Source organism: Oncorhynchus tshawytscha, linkage group LG16 (assembly GCF_018296145.1).
Source record: "Oncorhynchus tshawytscha isolate Ot180627B linkage group LG16, Otsh_v2.0, whole genome shotgun sequence".
Lineage (NCBI taxonomy): Eukaryota > Metazoa > Chordata > Actinopteri > Salmoniformes > Salmonidae > Oncorhynchus > Oncorhynchus tshawytscha.
The window spans coordinates 22,930,872-22,954,562 of record NC_056444.1 but is presented as its reverse complement, the minus strand read 5'-3'; the positions used below and the strand labels follow the sequence as shown (position 1 = coordinate 22,954,562).

At 44.4% G+C, this 23,691-nt stretch overlaps 1 protein-coding gene across 6 annotated transcripts in view; it reads left to right on the top strand.

Annotated features, from left to right (window-relative positions):
- LOC112215525 (netrin-G1-like) overlaps positions 1 to 23,691 on the top strand; it is a 211,489-nt gene that overhangs the window by 60,867 nt on the left and 126,931 nt on the right. For all 6 annotated transcript variants that reach the window (XM_042298989.1, XM_042298993.1, XM_042298992.1 and 3 more), the window contains exon 3: positions 12,010 to 12,653. In XM_042298989.1, coding sequence (XP_042154923.1) covers positions 12,010 to 12,653 — 644 coding nt within the window. The remainder of the gene's footprint in view (positions 1 to 12,009; positions 12,654 to 23,691) is intronic.

The window sequence follows — 23,691 nt, the reverse complement described above, 5'->3', positions numbered from 1 at the left end:
CATTCTGTCGTGTTGCAAGCAGTGGGGAAACTATTTGAGATGTGCTGTTGTAGTTTCAAACTTAAATGAAACATGTTGAGCTTCGTTGTCTGTGGACATGTTATTTGGACTTGTGGTTTGAAAAATGTACTTTAAAGTTGATCCTTACCATCATACCAATATAATAAAGTTTTCATAAAAGGGGGACTTTTATGCCCTTTTATGCTCCTAGAAAACTTTATTTTGAACATTTGCCACAACAAGCTCTCCCTACCTGGGAGAGCGAGATATGTAGATAGATAGATAGATAGATAGATAGATAGGTAGGTAGGTAGGTAGGTAGGTAGGTAGATAGGTAGATAGATAGATAGATAGATAGATAGATAGATAGATAGATAGATAGATAGATAGATAGATAGATAGATAGATAGATAGATAGATAGATAGATAGATAGATAGATAGATAGATAGATAGATAGATAGATAGATAGATAGATAGATAGATAGATAGATAGATAGATAGATAGATAGATAGATAGATAGATACCCTTGTCATTACAGGTGTGTATCTGTGTATTATCACATACACATCTCAATAATTCATACTACTTCTCAGTATTATTTATAATACATCACCTGTCTGTTTAATGTTGAATGGAGATATACACTGAGTGCACAAAACATTAGGAACACCTGCTCTTTCCATGACATAGACTGACCAGGTGAATGCTATGATCCCTTATTGATGTTACATCGACTTCAATCAGTGTACATGAAGGGGAGGAGAAAGGAGAGGTTAAAGAAGGATTTGTAAGCCTTGAGACAATTGAGACATGGATTGTACAGGTATATGTGTGCCATTCAGAGGGTGAATGGGCAAGACAAAAGTCCCTCTAAGTCCCTTTAAACGGGGTATGGTAGTAGGTGCCAGGTGCACCGGTTTGAGTGTGCCAAGAACTGTAACACTGCTGGCTTTTTAGTCCACCACTCAAAAGGAGGCTGACATTCATTGTGCAGAGCAACAGACGGGCTTCAGTTAGTCAACTGACAGTCCAGTACAACATTGGTGAAAACAACATGAGTTCATCCATCCATCATGCCGCATGTCAGCATTGCAGGCTGGGGCTGGTGGTGATGGTGTGGGTAGTATGTTTTCATGGTAAAAGTGGAGGAACGTTTGAATGCCAATCAGGTGCATCCCTTCTTGGCAGCAGTGTATTCATCTGCGAATGGATTTCTTCTTAATGCCCCATGCCGCAAGGATAGGATTGTCCAGGAGTGGTTCCACGAACATGACAGTGAATTCAGCTTCCTGCGGTGGCCTGCCCAGTCACCACATCTCAATCCAATTGAGCGTCTGTGGAATGAGATGGAACAAGATATTCGGAGTAGAGATCCACTACCAGCCAACTTGACACAACTGTGGGAGGATTGGAGTCAACATGGGCGCTTTCGACACCTTGTAGAGTCCATGCTCCAACGAATTGAGGCTGTTCTGAGGGCAAAGGGGGAGGTGTTCTTAATGTTTTTCCCACTCAGTGTAGATGAAATAAGATACTGTGGTTAAAATGTGTTGAAAGTATCACCTCGCATCTGAGAAATATCTACCATCTCTTAAAGTAAGAGCTATATCTATTGTCATGCCTCCCATCCATATCACAAGTGCACCCTGTAGAGCTCTCAATGACATATAAAATATAATAGAATATAAAATTGTTTTTATATCCTACGAATGCGTTGAGGGACGTTGCAGAGGCTTCCACAGATTGTTTTAAGGTTCATGAATCTGCTAAATGGTCAGCTGTGGAGTGTGCTAGGTGGAACCGTGGACATTTACACATGGTCTCGCCTCATAACCCTCTCTATGGGAGAGTTCACCTGCACTGCAGCGAGGATACACAACACGCACGCACACACACAGCAGCATTAGATCAGCATTGAATTTCCCTTCCACTGCTAGCAACAAATATAATATTTTATCAGCTCAGCTTTGAGACAGCAAATCTCTATCTCTCTCTCTCTCTCTCTCTCTCCTCTCTCTCTCTCCTGCTCTCTCTCTCTCTCTCTCTCTCTCTCTCTCTCTCTCTCTCTCTCTCCCTCTCTCTCTCTCTCTCTCTCTCTCTCAATTCAATTCAATTCAAGGGCTTTATTGGCATGGGAAACGTGTTAACATTGCCAAAGCAAGTGAGGTAGATAATATATAAAGTGAATATATAAAGTGAAATATACAATAAAAATGAACAGTAAACATTACACATACAGAAGTTTCAAAACAATAAAGAAATTACAAATTTCATATTATGTATATATACAGTGTTGTAACAATGTACAAGTGGTTAAAGGACACAAGATAAAATAAATAAGCATAAATATGGGTTGTATTCTCCCTCTCTCTCTCTCTCTCTCTCTCGACCTCTCTCTCTCTCTCCCTCTCTCTCTCTCTCTCTCTCTCTCTCCCATTTCCAAACCAAGGTGCCAGGTTTCATTGTTAGATGTTACATGGGATAATGTCTCTTGGTGTGAATGAGTAGGGCAGAATATTTGCTGTTTCTCTCTCTCTCTTTCTCTCTTTCATATTGACCACCATGTAGTCGTGTTGACCCCTGCCTGACCCTGAGCTGTTTGAAAATGTAATTGTAATCCATGACAGGATTTAGCAGGGATCACCTCACTGTAATCTGGGCGACAGCTTCCGATATTCACACAGCGTCGAGGTTAAACCCAAGTGTCTGTGTCAACCAGCGCCAAACGCCAAGAGAGAGACTTCACTTATGATGTTAGTATGGCCAGGAAGAGGGGCAGAGAGAGAGAGGGAGAGAGGCAGGGAGGGAGGGAGGGAGACAAGAGAGAGAGATTGAAAATGAGAGAGCACTGCTTCAAACGAGCCCATGGGCCAGTGCAGAAATCTATCATCACACACAAGGTCTCATTAATGCAGGAGGGATAGGTTTAACCCCAACCTGGCTACTGAGGGGGGGGAGAAAGACTGGAAAGTTGTGATTTTTTTCCCCTCATTTAGACAGAGGGACCTTGGCCAGATGATTTCTACTAGCTGTCCTTCTGAGGGCTGTCTTACAGGACACCACCTGAAACCCTGACTGTGCCATGTGGTGGGAAGGGATTTCCTCATCAGGGCCATCTGGATTGTTTACTGAAACTCTAGCAAACACTATAATCCATCTGTGTGTGTGTGTGTGTGTGTGTGTGTGTGTGTGTGTGTGTGTGTGTGTGTGTGTGTGTGTGTGTGTGTGTGTGTGTGTGTGTGTGTGTGTGTGTGTGTGTGTGTGTGTGTATGTTCAATACTGGTGTTTGTACAGCAAAGATCACAGAGGAAAGATCATAGAGGATAAGCAAAACACAATTGTTGAATAGAATATAATTAGACACGTGAGACAAATAATCTGGGTGACTCATAAAACCTGTCATCAAAAATGATGTAAGCTGTGTTATCAGTGTTTTGTGATCAACACCATTGCAATATGTACTTTTTAAGGAATCCTTGGGCTGGACTGTTTCCTGTTACCGTTAGTGTGAAAAATAAAGAGAAAGAGAGAGGGAGTGAGTGAGTGAGAGCAGAGAGAGAGAGAGAGAGAGAGAGAGAGAGAGAGATAGAGAGAGCAACAGGAGGGAGGGAGCAATCTGTGATCTGGGTTACAAGTCAGAAACATCTGTCACACAAAAGGATTTGTTTGATTGGTTGGGCCCATACATCACACCTGCCTGTCAGTGGCCACTAAATTTATATTCCCCAAGTCACATCCTTTATCAGTGATCACGTAAGGGGGAGGCCTGGGCTGTCAGGGCTGCACAACCATATCTTATTCACTTTAACACTAGCCTCCCTCTTTGCCACCCTCCCTCGGCCAAAATACCATGCAGCACGGCCCAAAGCATGGGGTTGGGGTTGCTCAGTCCCGCTCTTCAATTATATACAGTATGTTCTTCTATTGAACTATATACAGTGGGGCAAAAAAGTATTTAGTCAGCCACCAATTGTGCAAGTTCTCCCACTTAAAAATATGAAAGAGGCCTGTAATTTTCATCATAGGTACACTTCAAGTATGACAGACAAAATGAGAAAAAACATTTTTTAATGAATTAATTTGCAAATTATGGTGGAAAATAAGTATTTGGTCAATAACAAAAGTTTATCTCAATACTTTGTTATATACCCTTTGTTGGCAATGACAGAGGTCAAACGTTTTCTGTAAGGTTTTCACACACTGTTGCTGGTATTTTGGCCCATTCCTCCATGCAGATCTCCTCTAGAGCAGTGATGTTTTGGGGCTGTTGCTGGGCAACACGGACTTTCAACTCCCTCCAAAGATTTTCTATGGGGTTGAGATCTGGAGACTGGCTAGGCCACTCCAGGACCTTGAAATGCTTCTTACAAAGCCACTCCTTCGTTGCCCGGGCGGTGTGTTTGGGATCATTGTCATGCTGAAAGACCCAGCCATGTTTCATCTTCAATGCCCTTGCTGATGGAAGGAGGTTTTCACTCAGAATCTCACGATACATGGCCCCATTCATTCTTTCCTTTACACGGATCAGTCGTCCTGGTCCCTTTGCAGAAACACAGCACCAAAGCATGATGTTTCCACCCCCATGCTTCACCGTAGGTATGGTGTTCTTTGGATGCAACTCAGCATTCTTTGTCCTACCAACACGACGAGTTGAGTTTTTACCAAAAAGTTTTGGTTTCATCTGACCATATGACAATCTTCTTCTGGATCATCCAAATGCTCTCTAGCAAACTTCAGATGGGCCGGGACATGTACTGGCTTAAGCAAGGGGACACGTCTGGCACTGCAAGATTTGAGTCCCTGGCCGCGTAGTGTGTTACTGATGGTAGGCTTTGTTACTTTGGTTCCAGCTCTCTGCAGGACATTCACTAGGTCCCCCCGTGTGGTTCTGGGATTTTTGCTCACCGTTCTTGTGATCATTTTGACCCCACGGGGTGAGATCTTGCGTGGAGCCCCAGATCGAGGGAGATTATCAGTGGTCTTGTATGTCTTCCATTTCCTAATAATTGTTCCCACAGTTGATTTCTTTAAACCAAGCTGCTTACTTATTGCAGATTCAGTCTTCCCAGCCTGGTGCAGGTCTACAATTTTGTTTCTGGTGTCCTTTGACAGCTCTTTGGTCTTGGCCATTGTGGAGTTTGGAGTGTGACTGTTTGAGGTTGTGGACAGGTGTCTTTTATACTGATAACAAGTTCAAACAGATGCCATTAATACAGGTAACGAGTGGAGGACAGAGGAGCCTCTTAAAGAAGAAGTTACAGGTCTGTGAGAGCCAGAAATCTTGCTTGTTTGTAGGTGACCAAATACTTATTTTCCACCATAATTGGCAAATAAATTCAGAAAAATTGATTTTCTGGATTTGTGTACCTATGATGAAAATTAGAGGCCTCTCTCATCTTTTTAAGTGGGATAACTTTTATATTTAACCTTTATTTAACTAGGCAAGTCAGTTAAGAACACATTTTTATTTTCAATGACAGCCTAGAGAACTGCCTGTTCAGGGGCAGAATGACAGATTTGTACTTTGTCAGCTTGGGGGTTTGCACTTGCAACCTTCCGGTTACTAGTCCAATGCTCTAACCACTAGGCTACCTGCCGCCCCGATTGGTGTATAGTCTCGCTCGTTCTAATCCTATACTCTTGATCATTATAGAATCATTATATTCTTTGTCTTTTAGATGTATATTGTTTTATTCTCTGTCTTTTGACATAATAGATATGTTTGATTATGAGATACAGATAAGCTCATTTTGGTGGGATGTTTGTGGAATAATACTGGTTGGGTTTTTACACAATAGCATGTGTTATTTTGTCAAGTGAATGTTTGCGTTGCTAGCTGAAATAGAGACGAACCGTTTTAACCTGATTGGTATAGACATAACAAATAAAGCGTTTCAAATAGTAGAAACCACCTCTTCCATCTCTCCCCAGTGTGTGTTAGGCAAATTGCTCTATCTGTTATGTGTCTCCCTGGGAAAGCCTTGGTTGGCCAACCATGAGAAAACCACTTCCCGACGATGACCCAACCAAACAACATTTGTCTAGAGAACAACAAGAGAACGAAAGAAAATAAAGGCTGGAATTACTGTGATTCATTACGGGGCTGTTTTTGTCTCAGTCAGGAGGTGAAATTAGGCAGAACGTTGTAAATAGACGCAGCAACAATTAGAGCTGCCCCACGAAGATAGTACCACCCCCCCGCCCCAACACACACACACACCTACACGTTCCTATCTCTCTTCATCACCGACACCGGGGATTAGATTAACCTAGTGTGTTTTGGGGGGTCGCTGATACCATTAGCACCAATTTAGCGTGACCTCTCCGCTCCACTACCTCCATCCAGCAGATAGCAGCTCCAGTCAGTCATCACTGTAATCTATGGCTGCTGTCTTGTCCCTCGTCTGCTGCTGCTAGTTGATCAGATTAGGATTAATAGAAACATCCTGGGTAATTACGTCTGGATAGGGTGGAGCTGTGTAGCAGCGAAGCTCGCTAGCTGCAGTGTCAATTATTATAATGTTTCGCCAAACCATTTATCGGCTAATAGAGCTGTCAGTGCCATAAAATAAAACAGAAGTCTCACCATTGATTTCCACTGGGCTGCGGTGCTCAAGGCTTTATCTCCTCTCTGAAGGAAGGAGTGGTCCCGTACAGCGTGACCGGAGAGCGAGGGTATTGATTTTCATAAGGCTGTATTTTGTGAGTATGGAGGAGACAGTAATGAAAGGTTTTAACCTGTGTGTTTGGAGATCTCCACGGCTAGCCAAGGTTGCCAGGTGCTACGCTGCAGATTTCCAGCCTCTGGTGAAAGAAATTGATAAGGATACATCTTTGTCTGATTAGACTAAATGTGTATGGAGGTCTGTGTATATGTGTGTGTGTGTCCCGCCAAAGTAACACATGTTTTCATGAGATTTAGGTTTCGACCTAGTAAATATTACAAAACTCCAAAAAATGCTGCCCGTAGATCGAATACATAATGCCACATAGTTTTTTATCTACCTTAACTATGGAAACCTGAGTGTTCCACTTCTTTTGAATAATCCAGTCCAATGTGCCCAGGGGCATCCAGAGGATGGTATCCCACAATTCCTTTATAGTCCTTTTCTAATCCCCAAAGTCCCAGTAACCTACAGCTAACGAGCCCTCTGTAGACACAGTACAGGGTAGCAGATGGCAGGTAATGGCAACCCTAACCTCCTGACTGTGTAGCCCATTGAAACCCAAGTGGAAATTTCCGCTGCCAGCCCTCCTCTCACAGCCTACTGCTCACTCCCTGGTTCCCTTTGTCCAGCGCTCAGAGGACTGTGGGGGATTGGCTAGACAGGATATTAATGTGACTCTGGGCCAGTTAGAAGGCTAAATGCCCGGCACAGACATGTTTTATCCTCACCTTGCCTTGGAGGACAAGAAAAAACAGCAAAGCTTATTAGCAGGAACATATATATTTCTCTCTCTCTCTCTTTCCTTTTTCTTGTATCTCTCTCTCTCTCTCTCTCTCTCTCTCTCTCTCTCTCTCTCTCTCTCTCGCTCTCTCTCTCTTTCCTTTTTCTTGTATCTCTCTCTCTCTCTCTCTCTCTCTCTCTCCCTCTCTCTCTCTCTCTCGCGCTCTCTCTCTCTCTCTCTTTCCTTTTTCTTGTATCTCTCTCTCTCTCTCTCTCTCTCTCTCTCTCTCTCCTCTCTCTCTCTCGCGCTCTCTCTCTCTTTCCTTTTTCTTGTATCTCTCTTTCTCTCTCTCTCTCTCTCTCTCTCTCCCTCTCTCTCTCGCTCTCTCTCTCTTTCCTTTTTCTTGTATCTCTCTTTCTCTCTCTCTCTCTTTCCTTTTTCTTGTATCTCTCTCTCTTCTTTCCTTTTTCTTGTATCTCTCTCTATCTCTCTCTCTCTCTCTCTCTCTCTCTCCCTCTCTCTCTCGCTCTCTCTCTCTTTCCTTTTTCTTGTATCTCTCTTTCTCTCTCTCTCTCTTTCCTTTTTCTTGTATCTCTCTTTCTCTCTCTCTCTCTTTCCTTTTTCTTGTATCTCTCTCTCTCTCTTTCCTTTTTCTTGTATCTCTCTCTATCTCTCTCTCTCTCTCTCTCTCTCTCTCTCCCCTCTCTCTCGCGCTCTCTCTCTCTTTCCTTTTTCTTGTATCTCTCTCTCTCTCTTTCCTTTTTCTTGTATCTCTATCTCTCTCTCTCTCTCTCTCTCTCTCTCCCTCTCTCTCTCGCGCTCTCTCTCTCTTTCCTTTTTCTTGTATCTCTCTCTCTCTCTTTCCTTTTTCTTGTATCTCTCTCTCTCTATCTCTCTCTCTCTCTCTCTCTCTCTCTCTCCCTCTCTCTCTCGCGCTCTCTCTCTCTTTCCTTTTTCTTGTATCTCTCTTCTCTCTCTCTCTCTCTCTCTCTCTCCCTCTCTCTCTCGCGCTCTCTCTCTCTTTCCTTTTTCTTGTATCTCTCTTTTTCTCTCTCTCTCTTTCCTTTTTCTTGTATCTCTCTTTCTCTCTCTCTCTCTTTCCTTTTTCTTGTATCTCTCTCTATCTCTCTCTATCTCTCTCTCTCTTTCCTTTTTCTTGTATCTCTCTTTCTCTCTCTCTCTCTCTCTCTCCCTCTCTCTCTCGCGCTCTCTCTCTCTTTCCTTTTTCTTGTATCTCTCTCTCTCTCTCTCTCTCTCTCTCTCTCTCTCCCTCTCTCTCTCGCGCTCTCTCTCTCTTTCCTTTTTCTTGTATCTCTCTTTCTCTCTCTCTCTCTCTCTCTCCCTCTCTCTCTCTCTCTCTTTCCTTTTTCTTGTATCTCTCTTTCTCTCTCTCTCCTTTTGTCTCCTGCCTCCTTTTCCTGTCCTACATCACCCGAACAGAGAGCGCCTCCACTCTTATATCGCCCTGGCCACAGAACCAGGCCACAGAACCACACAGACACTGACATCTTCCACCTAATCAAGTGGTGGATTATCTTGTCCTGGTGAACTGGAGGAGCGTCTCTGTTGAAAGGTCCTTCCTGAAGTACCCCCCTCCCCTTAGTCCAGCAGCAGACAGCAGGCTGTAGCACCGGGGAAGGAAGGACATGGCGGTGTAACGATTTGTGGAAAACCAATGTTTTGAGGAGGCTGTTTTCTAGAGGAAAGGGTCTTGATGAATCTGAGGCGTTGCCTGCTCACCTGCCTGTCTGCCTTTTTTCAAAAGAGCAAGAGAGGGAAAGAGAGAGGGGGAGAGAGGTCCTTTAAGTTCTGCTCTCTGCATTCCTTTGCTCTCCCTCTCTCTGGCTTGATACCCTTGACTTTGAACTGGAGGTTGGATGGTATATTTTTCATCCTTCAAAGACAGAATTGACAAAAGGCACACCTCTTGAGTTTCCCAGCCATTAAATTCAGATTGAGCCAGGCTTCATGCAACAAAAATGATTGTGGAAAGATGGCGGGCTTTTCTCCTCTTGTTAGATTGACCTTCATGTTATACCTGCTACTCATGAGGACATTAGGCACAAGGTATTCCTTGTTATTCTCTCTCCACCCCTAGGGACTTCTATATCTACTGGTGTTTATAATGTTGCTGGTGATAGTGCTTAGCCATAAATGATACAGGGAAGATGATATGAGATACAAATGCAAGATCCTGACAGATTATTAAAATTATATTTAACCAGGCAAGTCAGTTAAGAACAAATTCTTATTAACAATGACAGCCTACCCCAGCCAAACCGTAACCCAGACGACACTGGGACAATTGTGTGCTGCCCTATGGGACTCCCAATCACAGCCGGTTGTGTTAAGCCTGGAATTGACCCAGGGTCCATAATGACACCTCCAGCACTGCGATGCAGTGCCTTAGACTGCTGAGCCATTTTTATTTTTATTTTTTTTATTTCACCTTTATTTAACCAGGTAGGCTAGTTGAGAACAAGTTCTCATTTACAACTGCGACCTGGCCAAGATAAAGCATAGCAGTGTGAGCAGACAACACAGAGTTACACATGGAATAAACAATTAACAAGTCAATAACACAGTAGAAAACAAAGGGGGAGTCTATATACAATGTGTGCAAAAGGCATGAGGAGGTAGACGAATAGTTACAATTTTGCAGATTAACACCGGAGTGATAAATGATCAGATGGTCATGTACAGGTAGAGATATTGGTGTGCAAAAGAGCAGAAAAGTAAATAAAAACAGTATGGGGATGAGGTAGGTGAAAATGGGTGGGTTATTTACCAATAGACTATGTACAGCTGCAGCGATCGGTTAGCTGCTCAGATAGCTGATGTTTGAAGTTGGTGAGGGAGATAAAAGTCTCCAACTTCAGCGATTTTTGCAATTCGTTCCAGTCACAGGCAGCAGAGTACTGGAACGAAAGGCGGCCAAATGAGGTGTTGGCTTTAGGGATGATCAGTGAGATACACCTGCTGGAGCACGTGCTACGGATGGGTGTTGCCATCGTGACCAGTGAACTGAGATAAGGCGGAGCTTTACCTAGCATGGACTTGTAGATGACCTGGAGCCAGTGGGTCTGGCGACGAATATGTAGCGAGGGCCAGCCGACTAGAGCATACAAGTCGCAGTGGTGGGTGGTATAAGGTGCTTTAGTGACAAAACGGATGGCACTGTGATATACTGCATCCAGTTTGCTGAGTAGAGTGTTGGAAGCCATTTTGTAGATGACATCGCCGAAGTCGAGGATTGGTAGGATAGTCAGTTTTACTAGGGTAAGCTTGGCGGCGTGAGTGAAGGAGGCTTTGTTGCGGAATAGAAAGCCGACTCTTGATTTGATTTTTGATTGGAGATGTTTGATATGAGTCTGGAAGGAGAGTTTGCAGTCTAGCCAGACACCTAGGTACTTATAGATGTCCACATATTCAAGGTCGGAACCATCCAGGGTGGTGATGCTAGTCGGGCATGCGGGTGCAGGCAGCGATCGGTTGAAAAGCATGCATTTGGTTTTACTAGCGTTTAAGAGCAGTTGGAGGCCACGGAAGGAGTGTTGTATGGCATTGAAGCTTGTTTGGAGGTTAGATAGCACAGTGTCCAATGACGGGCCGAAAGTATATAGAATGGTGTCGTCTGCGTAGAGGTGGATCAGGGAATCACCCGCAGCAAGAGCAACATCATTGATATACACAGAGAAAAGAGTCGGCCCGAGAATTGAACCCTGTGGTACCCCCATAGAGACTGCCAGAGGACCGGACAGCATGCCCTCCGATTTGACACACTGAACTCTGTCTGCAAAGTAATTGGTGAACCAGGCAAGGCAGTCATCCGAAAAACCGAGGCTACTGAGTCTGCCGATGAGAATATGGTGATTGACAGAGTCGAAAGCCTTGGCAAGGTCGATGAAGACGGCTGCACAGTACTGTCTTTTATCGATGGCGGTTATGATATCGTTTAGTACCTTGAGTGTGGCTGAGGTGCACCCGTGACCGGCTCGGAAGCCAGATTGCACAGCGGAGAAGGTACGGTGGGATTCGAGATGGTCAGTGACCTGTTTGTTGACTTGGCTTTCGAAGACCTTAGATAGGCAGGGCAGGATGGATATAGGTCTGTAACAGTTTGGGTCCAGGGTGTCTCCCCATTTGAAGAGGGGGATGACTGCGGCAGCTTTCCAATCCTTGGGGATCTCAGACGATATGAAAGAGAGGTTGAACAGGCTGGTAATAGGGGTTGCGACAATGGCGGCGGATAGTTCCATGCAGGAGACCCTTTGGTTCTTGCAGTCTGGCTATGAGAAGAGGGGTGTTGTAAGTCCGTGGTGGAGGGGTGACTTCTTCGAAACGGCCCCATAAAACATGAATGTGTCTCCGGGTGTTTTCTAATAGGCTAGCCCCTCATTTAGATTCATTTAGTACCACAGCTGGAGCCCTGGACCCAACACCACATCAATACTATTCAAATTATGCAGAGTCATGGTCGTACTAGGGCTCTGTGCTGTATGGCTACACATAGAACTCAAGGCTCGTAAAAAGAAGCTTTGGGTACCTGTGTTATTGTTTACCATTTCAATTCCTTAATGTCGTTCTTTCTCTGTCTTTATTTTCCCCTCTCTTTCAGGAGAACCCGTACATGTGTAACAATGAATGTGATGCCGAAAACGAGGACCTGGCCCACCCACCGGAGCTCATGTTCGATTTCGAGGGCCGCAACCCCACAACCTTCTGGCAGTCCAGTTCCTGGAAGAAGTACCCCAAGGCCCTCCTGGTCAACATCACACTGTCCTGGAGCAAAACCATCGAGCTGACCGACGACATCGTGGTCACCTTCGAGTCAGGCCGCCCGGAACAGATGGTTCTGGAGAAGTCTCTGGACTACGGTAAGACCTGGCAACCCTACCAGTTCTACGCCACAGACTGTCTGGACGCTTTCACCATGGATGCCAAGACTGTCCAGGACCTGACCCAGCACACTCTCCTAGACATCATCTGCACCGAGGAATACTCCAGGGGCTACGTGTGGAAGTATGACAAGACGGTGCGCTTCGAGATCAAGGACCGCTTTGCACTGTTCGCCGGACCACGGCTCCACAACATGGCGTCCCTCTACGGTCAGTTAGACACCACCAAGAACCTGAGAGACTTCTTCACCATTACAGACCTGAGGGTACGGCTCCTCCGACCAGCCACAGGGGCCACCATGGTAGACGAGAACAACCTGTCCAGATACTTCTACGCCATCTCTGACATCAAGGTCCAGGGAAGGTAAGCTCTCACAATACATTTTTACTACTTTGTTTTCCGTCGCAGCAGAGGCTGACTGGGTTCACATGCTATTTATTATGTTATGGGTTTGGTATGTGGCTACAGTGCATATTAGTATCAAGTCACTATTGCCAAATTATATTTCCTGCACTTGAATGAGTGTATATTGATGCAATGTGTGGTTCTGGACAGAAGGATTCATTTAGATAGAAATGAAGGTAATTGAGGTAGATATGTACTGTACATATAGGTAGGGGTAAAGTGACTAGGCAACAGGATATATAATAGACAGTAACAGCAGCGTATGCGATGAGTCAAAAGAGTTAGTGTAAAAAGGGTTGATGCAGATAGACCGGGTAGCTATTGTTGAACTATTTAACTAACTATTCAGTAGTCTCATGGCTTGGTGGTAGAAGCTGTTTAGGGTCCTGTTGGTTCCAGACTTGATGCATAGCTACCACTTGCTGTACGATAGCAGAGAGAACAGTCTTTGACTTGGGTGCCTGGAGTCTTTGAATATATTTTGGGCCTTCCTCTGACACCGCCTGGTATAGATGTCCTGGATGGAATGTTGCTCGGCCGCAGTGATGTACTGGGCCGTGCACACAACTCTCTGTAGCGCCTTGCAGTTGAATGCCAAGCAGTTGCCATACCAAGTGGTGATGCAGCCAGTCAAGATGCTCTCAATGGTGCAGCTGTAGAACGTTTTGAGGATCTGAGGGCCCATTCATCTTTTCAGCCTCCTGAGGGGGAAGAGGCATTGTCATGTTCTCTTCATGTGTTGGTGTGTGTGGACCATGATAATTCCTCTCAACCCGCTCCACTACAGAACCGTCGATTCGTCTTGCTGACATTGAGGGAGAGGTTGTTGTCCTGGCACCACACTAACAGGTTTCTGACCACCTCCTTGTAGGCTGTCTCATCGTTGTCGGCGATCAGGCCTATCACCGTCAAATGTAATGATGGTGTTGGAGTCGTGCGCGGGTATACAGTCTTAGGGGAACAGGGAGTACAGGAGGTGACTAAGCACGCAACCCCGAGGGGCCTGTGTTGAGGGTCAGCGTGGCGGATGTGTTGTTGCCTACCCTCACCACCCAGGGGAGGCCCGTCAGGAAGTCCAGGATCCAGTTACAGAGGGAGGTGTTTATTTTTTAGAACGTTTTTTTGATTTGGTATTTTTTATGAGAGACAATACAGACAAACAAGTAGAGGGCAGAACCCACACTGATCCCCTAACACATCAAACCCACCACAACCCCCCATGCAACAACAGAGCCCCACCCCAATACCAGGCGTAATGAGGTATGACATAGAACTGGAGCAATATAATCAAATCACGAAAAACAAAGATACAATCAAACAGAAAGGAAAGAAGAGTAAAGATAGTGACACAAATTCTAATTTAGGTTATTTTATGGCGCTGTGAAATTAGCTCGGTCCATGTCTCCTAAAAAGAAAGGAAAGGGCGCCAGATATCATAACATGTATTTGCAGATCCAATAATGAAATAGCACATTTTCTCTAGCTTGAGATGTTGCATGACTTACTTTTTTAACCTGGCAAGTCAGTTAAGAACTAATTCTTATTTACAATGATGGCTTAGGAACAGTGGGTTAACTGCCTTGTTCAGGAGCAGAAATAGAAGACGTGTAGCTAGAAGGTTTTTTCTCAATATATTGAAGTAAATAGGAAAAGATGAGTGTCACAGGCTGGACGTTTTAATCAATACATTGCAGTCAATGAAAAAAGATGAGTGTCACAGGGTTGATGTTTTTCTCAATACATTGCAGTCAAAGGGAAAAGATGGGTGTCACAGGGTTGATGTTTTTCTCAATACATTGCAGTCAATGGGAAAAGATAAGTGTCACCGGGTCGATGTTTATCTCAATACATTGCAGTCAATGGAAAAGATGAGTGTCACCGGGTCGATGTTTATCTCAATACATTGCAGTCAATGGAAAAGATGAGTGTCACCGGGTTGATGTTTATCTCAATACATTGGGTTCAATGGGAAAAGATGAGTGTCAAAGGTTTGACTTTTATGTCAATACATAGTAGTCAATGGGAAAAGAAACACGTCAACCAATTGACTGTCTGTCTCTGTCTTTCTCACTGTCTACCTCCTCTTTATCCCCCCTAATTCTCTCCTTTCCCCCTCCCCTTCTTTCGCCCCCTCCACCCTCTCACCCTCTTCCCGTCTCTCTCCTCTCTCTCCCTCCTCCTCCCTCAATTCTCTCTCCCTCCTGCTTTCCCTCCCTCCACTTCCTCTTATCTCTCTCCCTCCTCTCTCTCCCCCATCCCTTCTTCACCGTCTCCCTCCCTCTCTGTCTCCCCTTCCCTTACTCCCCCTTCTCTCTCTCCCCCTCCCTCCCTCTCCATTCTCTCTCCCTCCTTGTTTCCCTGCCTCCCACTTCTCTCTCTCTCCCTCCTCTCTTCCACCTATCTGTCAGTCGACTCTCTCTCTCCCCTCCCTCCTCCCTCTCCCCTCCCATCCTTCACCCCTCTCCCTCTCCTCTTTCCCTTTCCCTCTCCCTCACTCCTTCTTTCCGTCCCTCCCCTTCCTCTCCCTCCTCTCTCTCCCTCCCCTCTCTCCCCATCCGTCCTTCACCCTCTCCCTCCCCCCTCACTCTCCACTTTTTTCCCTCTCCTTCCCCTCTATTCTGTCTCCCTCCTTCTTTCCCGGCCTTCCCCACCTCATCTCTCTCTCCCTCGTCTCGCCCACAGACAGGCCAACAGACAGACAGACAGACAGGCAGATTTGATTTAGCCGACACCAACGGCGACAGCTAGTCTTACTGGGGTCCGACACATAACGAAAAATACATTACAGACAAAAGGCAATTTACATACATTTAAAAACATTGACATGTAGTGTGTGTGTCCATCTAGCAGCCACACATACAGTACCAGTCAAAAGTTTGCACACACCTACTCATTCCAGGGTTCTTCTTTATTTTTTACTATTTTCTACACTGTAGAATAATAGTGAAGACATCAATGAAATGAAATAACACATATGGCATCATGAAGTAAGTGTCAAACAAATCAAAATATATTTTATATTTGAGAATGCCAATAGTGTGCAAAGCTGTCATTAAGGCAAAGGGTAGCTACTTTGAAGAATCTAAAATCTAAAATATATTTTGATTTGTTAAACACTCCTTTGGTTACTACATGATTCCATATGACTATCCAAACTATTTGGAATTTCCAGCACATTAATGTTTCTAATAAAACAAGAAGTGCCGCAGTGGAATGACTTTATAATACACATACAGTAATATCTCTAGGCACTACAAGGATATGACTCTGAATATATACAGGCACACCTGTCTGTCTCTTCTATAGATGTTATATCCTTGTATTGTTACTGCTGTATCATCAAATTAATTGTGCCTTCGGAAAGTAATAGTTTTATGTTACAGCCTTATTCTAAAATGGATTACATTTTTATAAATACTCAGCAATCTAGACACAATACACCATAATGACAAAGCGAAAAAATGTTGCACTTTTATTAAAAATAAAAAACAGAAATACCTTATTTATATACAGTTGAAGTCGGAAGTTTACATACACTTAGGTTGGAGTCATTAAAACTAGTTTTTCCACTCCACAAATTTTTTGTTTTGGCAAGTCGGGTTAGGACATTTTTCCAACAATTGTTCACAGACAGATTATTTCACTTATAATTCACTGTATCATAATTCCAGTGGGTCAGAAGTTTACGTCCACTAAGTTGACTGTGCCTTTAAACAGCTTGAAAAATTCCAGAAAATTATGTCATGGCTTTAGAAGCTTCTGATAGGCTAATTGACATAATTTGAGTCAATTGGAGGTGTACCTGTGGATGTATTTCAAAGATCGTACTTTTTGGAGAAATGTCTTCTTGTCTGATGAAACAAAAATAGAACTGTTTAGCCATAATGACCATCGTTATGTTTGGAGGAAAAAGGGGGAGGCTTGTAAGCTGAAGAACACCATCCCAACCCTGAAGCACGGGGGTGGCAGCATCATGTAGTGGGGGTTGCTTTGCTGCAGGAGGGGCTGATGCACTTCACAAAATAGATGGCATCTTGAGGAAAGAAAATTATGTGGATATATTGAAGTAATATCTCAAGACATCAGTCAGGAAGTTGTAGTTGGAGACTGGGAAAATGGGATATCTACGTAGGCGTACAGAGGCCCATTATCAGCAACCGTCACTTTTGTGTTCCAATGGCACGTTGTGTTAGCTAATCCAAGTTTATAATTTTAAAAGGCTAATTTACCGTTAGAAAACACTTTCACAATTATAGTAGCACAGCTGAAAACAGTTGTGCTGGTTAAAGAAGCAATAAAACTGGCCTTCTTTAGATTAGTTAAATATATGGAGCATCAGCATTTGTGGGTTTGATTACAGGCTCAAAATGGCTCATCAGTCTATTCTTGTTCTGAGAAATGAAGGCTGTCCCATCTGAGAAATTACCAAGAAACTGAAGATCTTGTACAATGCTTTGTACTACTCCCTTAACAGAACAGCACGTACATTAGTGTCTAGATTGAGAAACAGACGCCTCACAAGTCCTCAACTGGCAGCTTCATTAAATAGTACCCGCAAAACACCAGTCTCAACATCAACAGTGAAGAGGTGACTCCAGGATGCTGGCCTTCTAGGCAGAGTTGCAAAAAAAATCTCAGACTGGCCAATAAAAAGAAAAGATTAAGATGGGCAAAAGAACACAGACACTGGACAGAGGAAATCTGCCTAGAAGGCCAGCATCCCGGAGTCGCCTCTTCACTATTGACTTTGAGATGGGTGATGTTGAGACAGGAACTTGACCAGTACTGGCCTAGGCCTGTAACTTGGGCCGGTGGTGGGTTTTCCATTTGTGGGTGCGCTCCACCTCAATCTTCCTGTGGTCCATCTTCAGTTTCTCCAAGATTTTTTAAAATAATATATTTTATTTCACCTTTATTTAACCAGGTAGGCCAGTTGAGAAAAAGTTCTCAATTACAACTGCGATCTGGCCAAGATAAAGCAAAGCAGTGCGACAAAAACAACAACACAGAGTTACACATAAACAAACTTACAGTCAATAATATAATAGAAAAATCTATGTACAGTGTGTGCAAATGTAGAAGAGTAGGGAGGTAAGGCAATACATAGACCGTAGAGGCAAAATAATTTCAATTTAGCATTAACACTGGAGTGATAGGTGTGCAGATGATGGTGTGCATGTAGAGATACTGGGGTGCAAAATAGCAAGATAATAAATAACAATATTGGTGTGAGGTAGTTGGGTGTGCTATTTACAGATTGGCTGTGTACAGGTACAATGATTGATAAGCTGCTCTGACAGCTGATGTTCAAAGTTAGAGAGGGAGATTTGGTCTGTGAGTGGATATGTCTGTCTGTCTGAGTTTTTCAACAATTTATCCATTGCAGCTCTATCACCAACATTTGACTTGAATGCAAGGTATTAATTTATGCTCCAAATATCCTTAATGCGTATCTGTGTCAATATCCTGTCTGTGGAGGTGGGAAAGTGGGCTCCCGAGTCGCGCGGTGGCCTAAGGCACTGCATATCAGTGCAAGAGGCGTCACTACAGTCCCTGGTTTGAATCCAGGCTGTGATTGCCGTGATTGGGTGTCCCATAGGGCGGCACACAATTGGCCCTGTGTCGTCCGGGTTCGGCCGGGGTAGGCCGTCATTGTAAATGAGAATTTGTTCTCAATTGACTTGCCTAGTTAAATAAAGTGGAGAGAGAGATGGGAGCGAGAGGATTGGAGGGAGATAGAATGGAGGTGGGAATAAGGCGAGAAGGAGGGGGGAAAGAGAGAGGGAGATAGGAGGGTGTCATGTTTGTGATGGTATTCTCTATGCATCCATATTGTGACGCTAATCTTCCCCCATTAAGTGCATTGTATTCACTAATGCATTAATCCCGTGACACTAATCTTTTCCCATTGACTACAAATTATTGACATAACATTCAATTGGTTGATGTGTTTCTTTTCCCATTGACTGCTATGAATCGAGAAAAATGTCAACCCTGTGAGACTCATCTTTTCGCATTGACTGCAATGCATTGAGAAAAACGTCAACCCTGTGACACTCATCTTTTGCCATTGACTGCAATGCATTGAGAAAAACGTCAACCCTGTGACACTCATCTTTTCCCACTGACTGCAATGCACTGAGAAAAACTACTGTGGTTAGGGGTTAACCTTTTTTGCAAAAACGTGCCAGGGTGACGTTTTCAGGCTGATAATGGGCTGAGTCCACATCTAATGATCTTTAGTGTTCTACAGCTGTCAGCTTCCTTAATTAACAAAGTTCCTCTCAGCTCTCTAGCTAACACACTACTTTAATTTGGAGAGCAGCAACCGGCTCAGCTGTTTATTAGCTGATGGAAGGTAGATCAGAGGTAGAAGCATCAGAACGTGTCGGGTCACCACACTGGTTCTAATTAGTGTTTGATTTATGATGTCTCCGGAGAGGCAAACAACGACATAAACACAAAATCATATTAGTCTGTTAGCAGAGTTACAGAGCTACATAATGTTTTCCCTGTGTCTTTATGCAGTAAAAATAGTTGAAGAGTTGCTGGGGTTTTGACTGAACAGCTGTTTTACACTCCATGGTTTAATTACACTCTACAACTTAACTTAACTATGGTTAAAGGGGAAACAAATGCTTAATTGCATGACGGATCACAGAGAAGTACGCAGAGCAGTGGAACTGGAGCATAACGGCTGCTATTGGATATTGAAGTGGGTGCCTCATTATTTAGACTTTAAACTGTACTGTGAAGTATGGCACCTGTAGTGATTCTCATTGGTGTGCTTAAAAGCATTTAAACCAGTTTAATAGTGGATTCCAGGAAACAGAAAGCAGGGTACTTTGTAGCTCACTCTAGTGATCTAGTGGTACATATAGCCTGGCCGTGTAGTCTGGCCGTATAGCCTGGCCATGTAACCTAGCCATGTGCTGTAAGTGAGTGTGATATTGAATGTCTTACATAGGAAATTGCATTTTTGACTCTTTTTGGTGTGTGACCAGAAAGGTTACTTGAGTGGGGAGACTGCCTAGTAGACTCATTCCTCATGAGCAGACACAATAGTTTCGCTATCCCGAGGACCTTCACCCACTTTTCCAGAGCTTGGCCCCGGAGGAGGGGGAAGGGGACCTCGTCATCGACGAAGACGATGGCGAGATTATGACCGACCTCCTCCAGCACAAGCCGTAACCGCTAGGCCCTCTTCCGCCCCCTAGTAAGGCATCGATGGTAGATGACAGATATTTACTCATTGATTTCTGCAAACAGGCAGCGACCAGACTACGTATTGAGTGGGCTGAACCAGCAGGCGGCGGCAACACAGAGAGGGACTGCTATGATGGGAGGAAACTCCCTTCTTGCACCGTCCCATGCAAGCAACTTTTCCAAGCTATCCCAGCTTGCGTGGCGGAAGCCAAACGCAATTGAGACAATACAGACTTTTGCCAGTATGAATGGCAAGGACATGGAGGAGCTGGGCCTCAGAAATCCACCGTTGGTCAAGCCGTCACTGACCAACCAATTCAAACCCAGTGCCTCGTCATTCTGCGTCTATCTACCGAAAGGTCCATGTGTCTGCTGCACGTTGAACATTACGTCCCTACTACTGTCTTACCAGGATGATATTATGCTAGTGATGCATAATCTCCTATCGATCGACTAGCCTAACCTAGACCTTTGGGATGTGATCTGCGTCGTCAAAGACCTCAACCTCCAAGCCTCCAGCCTCAATGCTGTGCCATGAGCCTTCCGGTGGTACGGGAGAGAGCCTTGATGCTTCTGTCGGGCTGAAGGAACTGTTTGAGCCAGCTTTCGCCGCCACGCGGCAGAAGTGCAAGCTTTGAAAGAAGTAGGGTGAAGCCTTCGACTTCCGCCTGCCCCGTAGACCCAGAAATGATGGCTACCCAGCCTAACTCTCCATGAGCCAAGGCTTCGTGATAGGGAAAGGGCAATTCACTGGCACCAGGGCTATCCGCGGGAAGCCTCCAGCGATGCAGCGGGCATCGACTTCACTGTTCGGGTAACCAAGCAGACGCATCTAGGTCCCGCCCATCTGATTCCTCTGCTGGGAAGAAGGGGCGCCCGACGTAGGGGTACGTCCCCTGCAGCAGGGAGTGGCAGCCAACAGTTCATCCCATTTTCTGACCTGCCACCTTTCGGGTGGAGCATAGACATCTGTGCACCTAAAACCCTTCCCTTTGTGCAGCCACGCATTTTCACTCACAAGGAAGATGGAGGGAATCGCCACCAAGCACTGTCCCCAGGTGCCAGTGTGTCAACACTGCCCTTTGCAACATCCAGATGTCATGCCAATGACACAGAGCACTGAGTATGAGAGGCTTCCAGCGCTGGGCGTTTGCACAACGTCTGTGTACACGGCGTCACCTCAATCATCAGATAAAGGTGACCTCCGCATGTCTTGTCAGTGGAAGAGTCCCTCGATCTTTGTTCTTGGCACTGCCCAATGGGTAGAGGCAATGAGGAAAGTAGTAACAATGGTCGTGTCACTCACGGGCTGGGGCGCAGTGCACGAGGGAAATGTTATAAACTGAGTGTGGACCCCACAACTCTGCATTGCCCATATAAATTACCTCGAATTGCTGACAGTGGTTCTTTCACTGAAATACTTTCTACCCTCTCTTCAGAAGTGTCACGTCTTGAGCCGAACAGCCAATACTACTGTGGTGGCGTACATCAACCGTGTTTTTGAGAAGTGGTGTGACCAAAAACATAATTCCTTACCAAGGCTCTGTATCCAATGCTTTCTGCAGGACCTTTTGGACAGAAGGAAGACTTTCTCCACTGTTAAGGTCTATCTAGCAGCTACAGTTGAAGTCGGAAGTTTACATACACTTAGGTTGGAGTCATTAAAACTTGTTTTTCAACCACTCCACAAATTTCTTGTTAACAAACTATAGTTTAGGCAAGTCGGTTGGTACATCTACTTTGTGCATGAAACAAGACATTTTTCCAAAAATTGTTTACAGACAGATAATTTCACTTATAATTCACTGTATCACAATTCCAGTGGGTCAGAAGTTTACATCCACTAAGTTGATTGTGCCTTTAAACAGCTTGGAAAATTCCAGAAAATTATGTCATGGCTTTAGAAGCTTCAGATAGGCTAATTGACATAATTTGAGTCAAATGGAGGTGTACCTGTGGATGTATTTCAAGGTCTACCTTCAAACTCAGTGCCTCTTTGCTTGACACCATGGGAAAATCAAAAGAAATCAGCCAAGACCTCAGAAAGAAAATTGTAGACCTCCACAAGTTTGGTTCATCCTTGGGAGCAATTTCCAAATGCCTGAAGGTACCACATTCATCTGTACAAACAATAGTATGCAAGTATAAACACCATGGGACCACGCAGCCATCATACCGCTCAGGAAGGAGACGTGTTCTGTCTCCTAGAGATGAATGTACTTTGTTGAAAGTGAAAGTGCAAATCAATCCCACAACAACAGCAAAGGACCTTGTGAAGATGCTGGAGGAAACAGGTACAAAGGTATCGATATCCACAGTAAAACGAGTCCTATATCGACATAACCTGAAAGGCCACTCTGCAAGGAAGAAGCCACTTCTCCAAAACTGCCATAAAAAAGCCAGACTAAGATTTGCAACTGCACATGGGGACTAAGATCATACTTTTTGGAGAAATTTCCTCTGGTCTGATGAAAAAAAATAGAACTGTTTGGCCATAGTGACCATCATTATGTTTGGAGGAAAAAGGGGGAGGCTTGCAAGCCAAATATACCATCCCAACCGTGAAGCACGGGTGTGGCAACATCATGTTGTGGGGCTGCTTTGCTGCAGGAGGGACTGGTGCACTTCACAAAATAGATGGCATCATGAGGGAGGAAAATAATGTGGAAAGATTGAAGCAACATCTCAAGACATCTGTCAGGAAGTTAAAGCTTGGTCGCATATGGGTCTTCCAAATGGACAATGACCCCAAGCATACTTCCAAAATTGTGGCTAAAGGACAACAACATCGAGGTATTGGAGTGATCATCACAAAGCCCTAGTGGGCAGAACTGAAAAAGCATGTGCGATCAAGGAGGCCTACAGATCTGACTCAGTTACACCAGCTCTGTCAGGAGGAATGGGACAGAACTCACCCAACATATTGTGGGAAGCTTGTGGAAGGCTACCCGAAAAGTTTGACCCAAGTTAAACAATTTGGGTCAAACTGTGGGAAGCTTGTGGAATGCTACCAAATACTAATTGAGTGTATGTAAACTTCTGACCCACTGGGAATGTGATGAAAGATATAAAAGTTAAAATAAATCATTCTCTCTACTATTATTCTGACATTTCACATTCTTAAAATAAAGTGGTGATCCTAACTGACAGAAAACAGGGAATTTTTACTAGGATGAAATGTCAGGAAAAGTGAAAAACTGAGTTCAAATGTATTTGGCTAAGGTGTATGGAAACTTATGCCTTCAACTATATCTTAACCTGTTAAATAGGCTTTGACAAGAACACGGTGGGAAAACACCCATCATTATGTTGTTTCATGAAGGGTTTCTTATGTCCATTTCCCAAGCCTTTAGTCCCATCATGGGATTTTTCTATTGCACTTGAGGCTATTTCAGCCTTTTGAGCTGCTGGAAAGCATGGAGATACAATATCTCTCATTTAAGACCACTATACTGGTCACCCAAGTGTCAGCAAAGCGAGCAAGCTACATGCACTGTCAGTTCCCAATTCATGCCTCCAGTTTTCCTTGGGCTTTTCCAAGGCTACCTTGTTGCCCAACCCTGCATTTATGCCTCCGGTTAGAGGACAAGAGCTTTGCGCATGCGCAACCAACTCTTTGTGTCCTGGGCGTCTCCCTGCAAGGGGAGGCCCATTTCCTCGTCAACGGTTGTCACATTGGATCGTGGAAGCTATTAAATTGGCCTATAATAGCAAGGGGTTCCAGCCTCCAGATGTCCTGAGGGCTCACTCCACCAAAAGTATGTCTACCTCTTGGGCTCTGTTCAAGGGC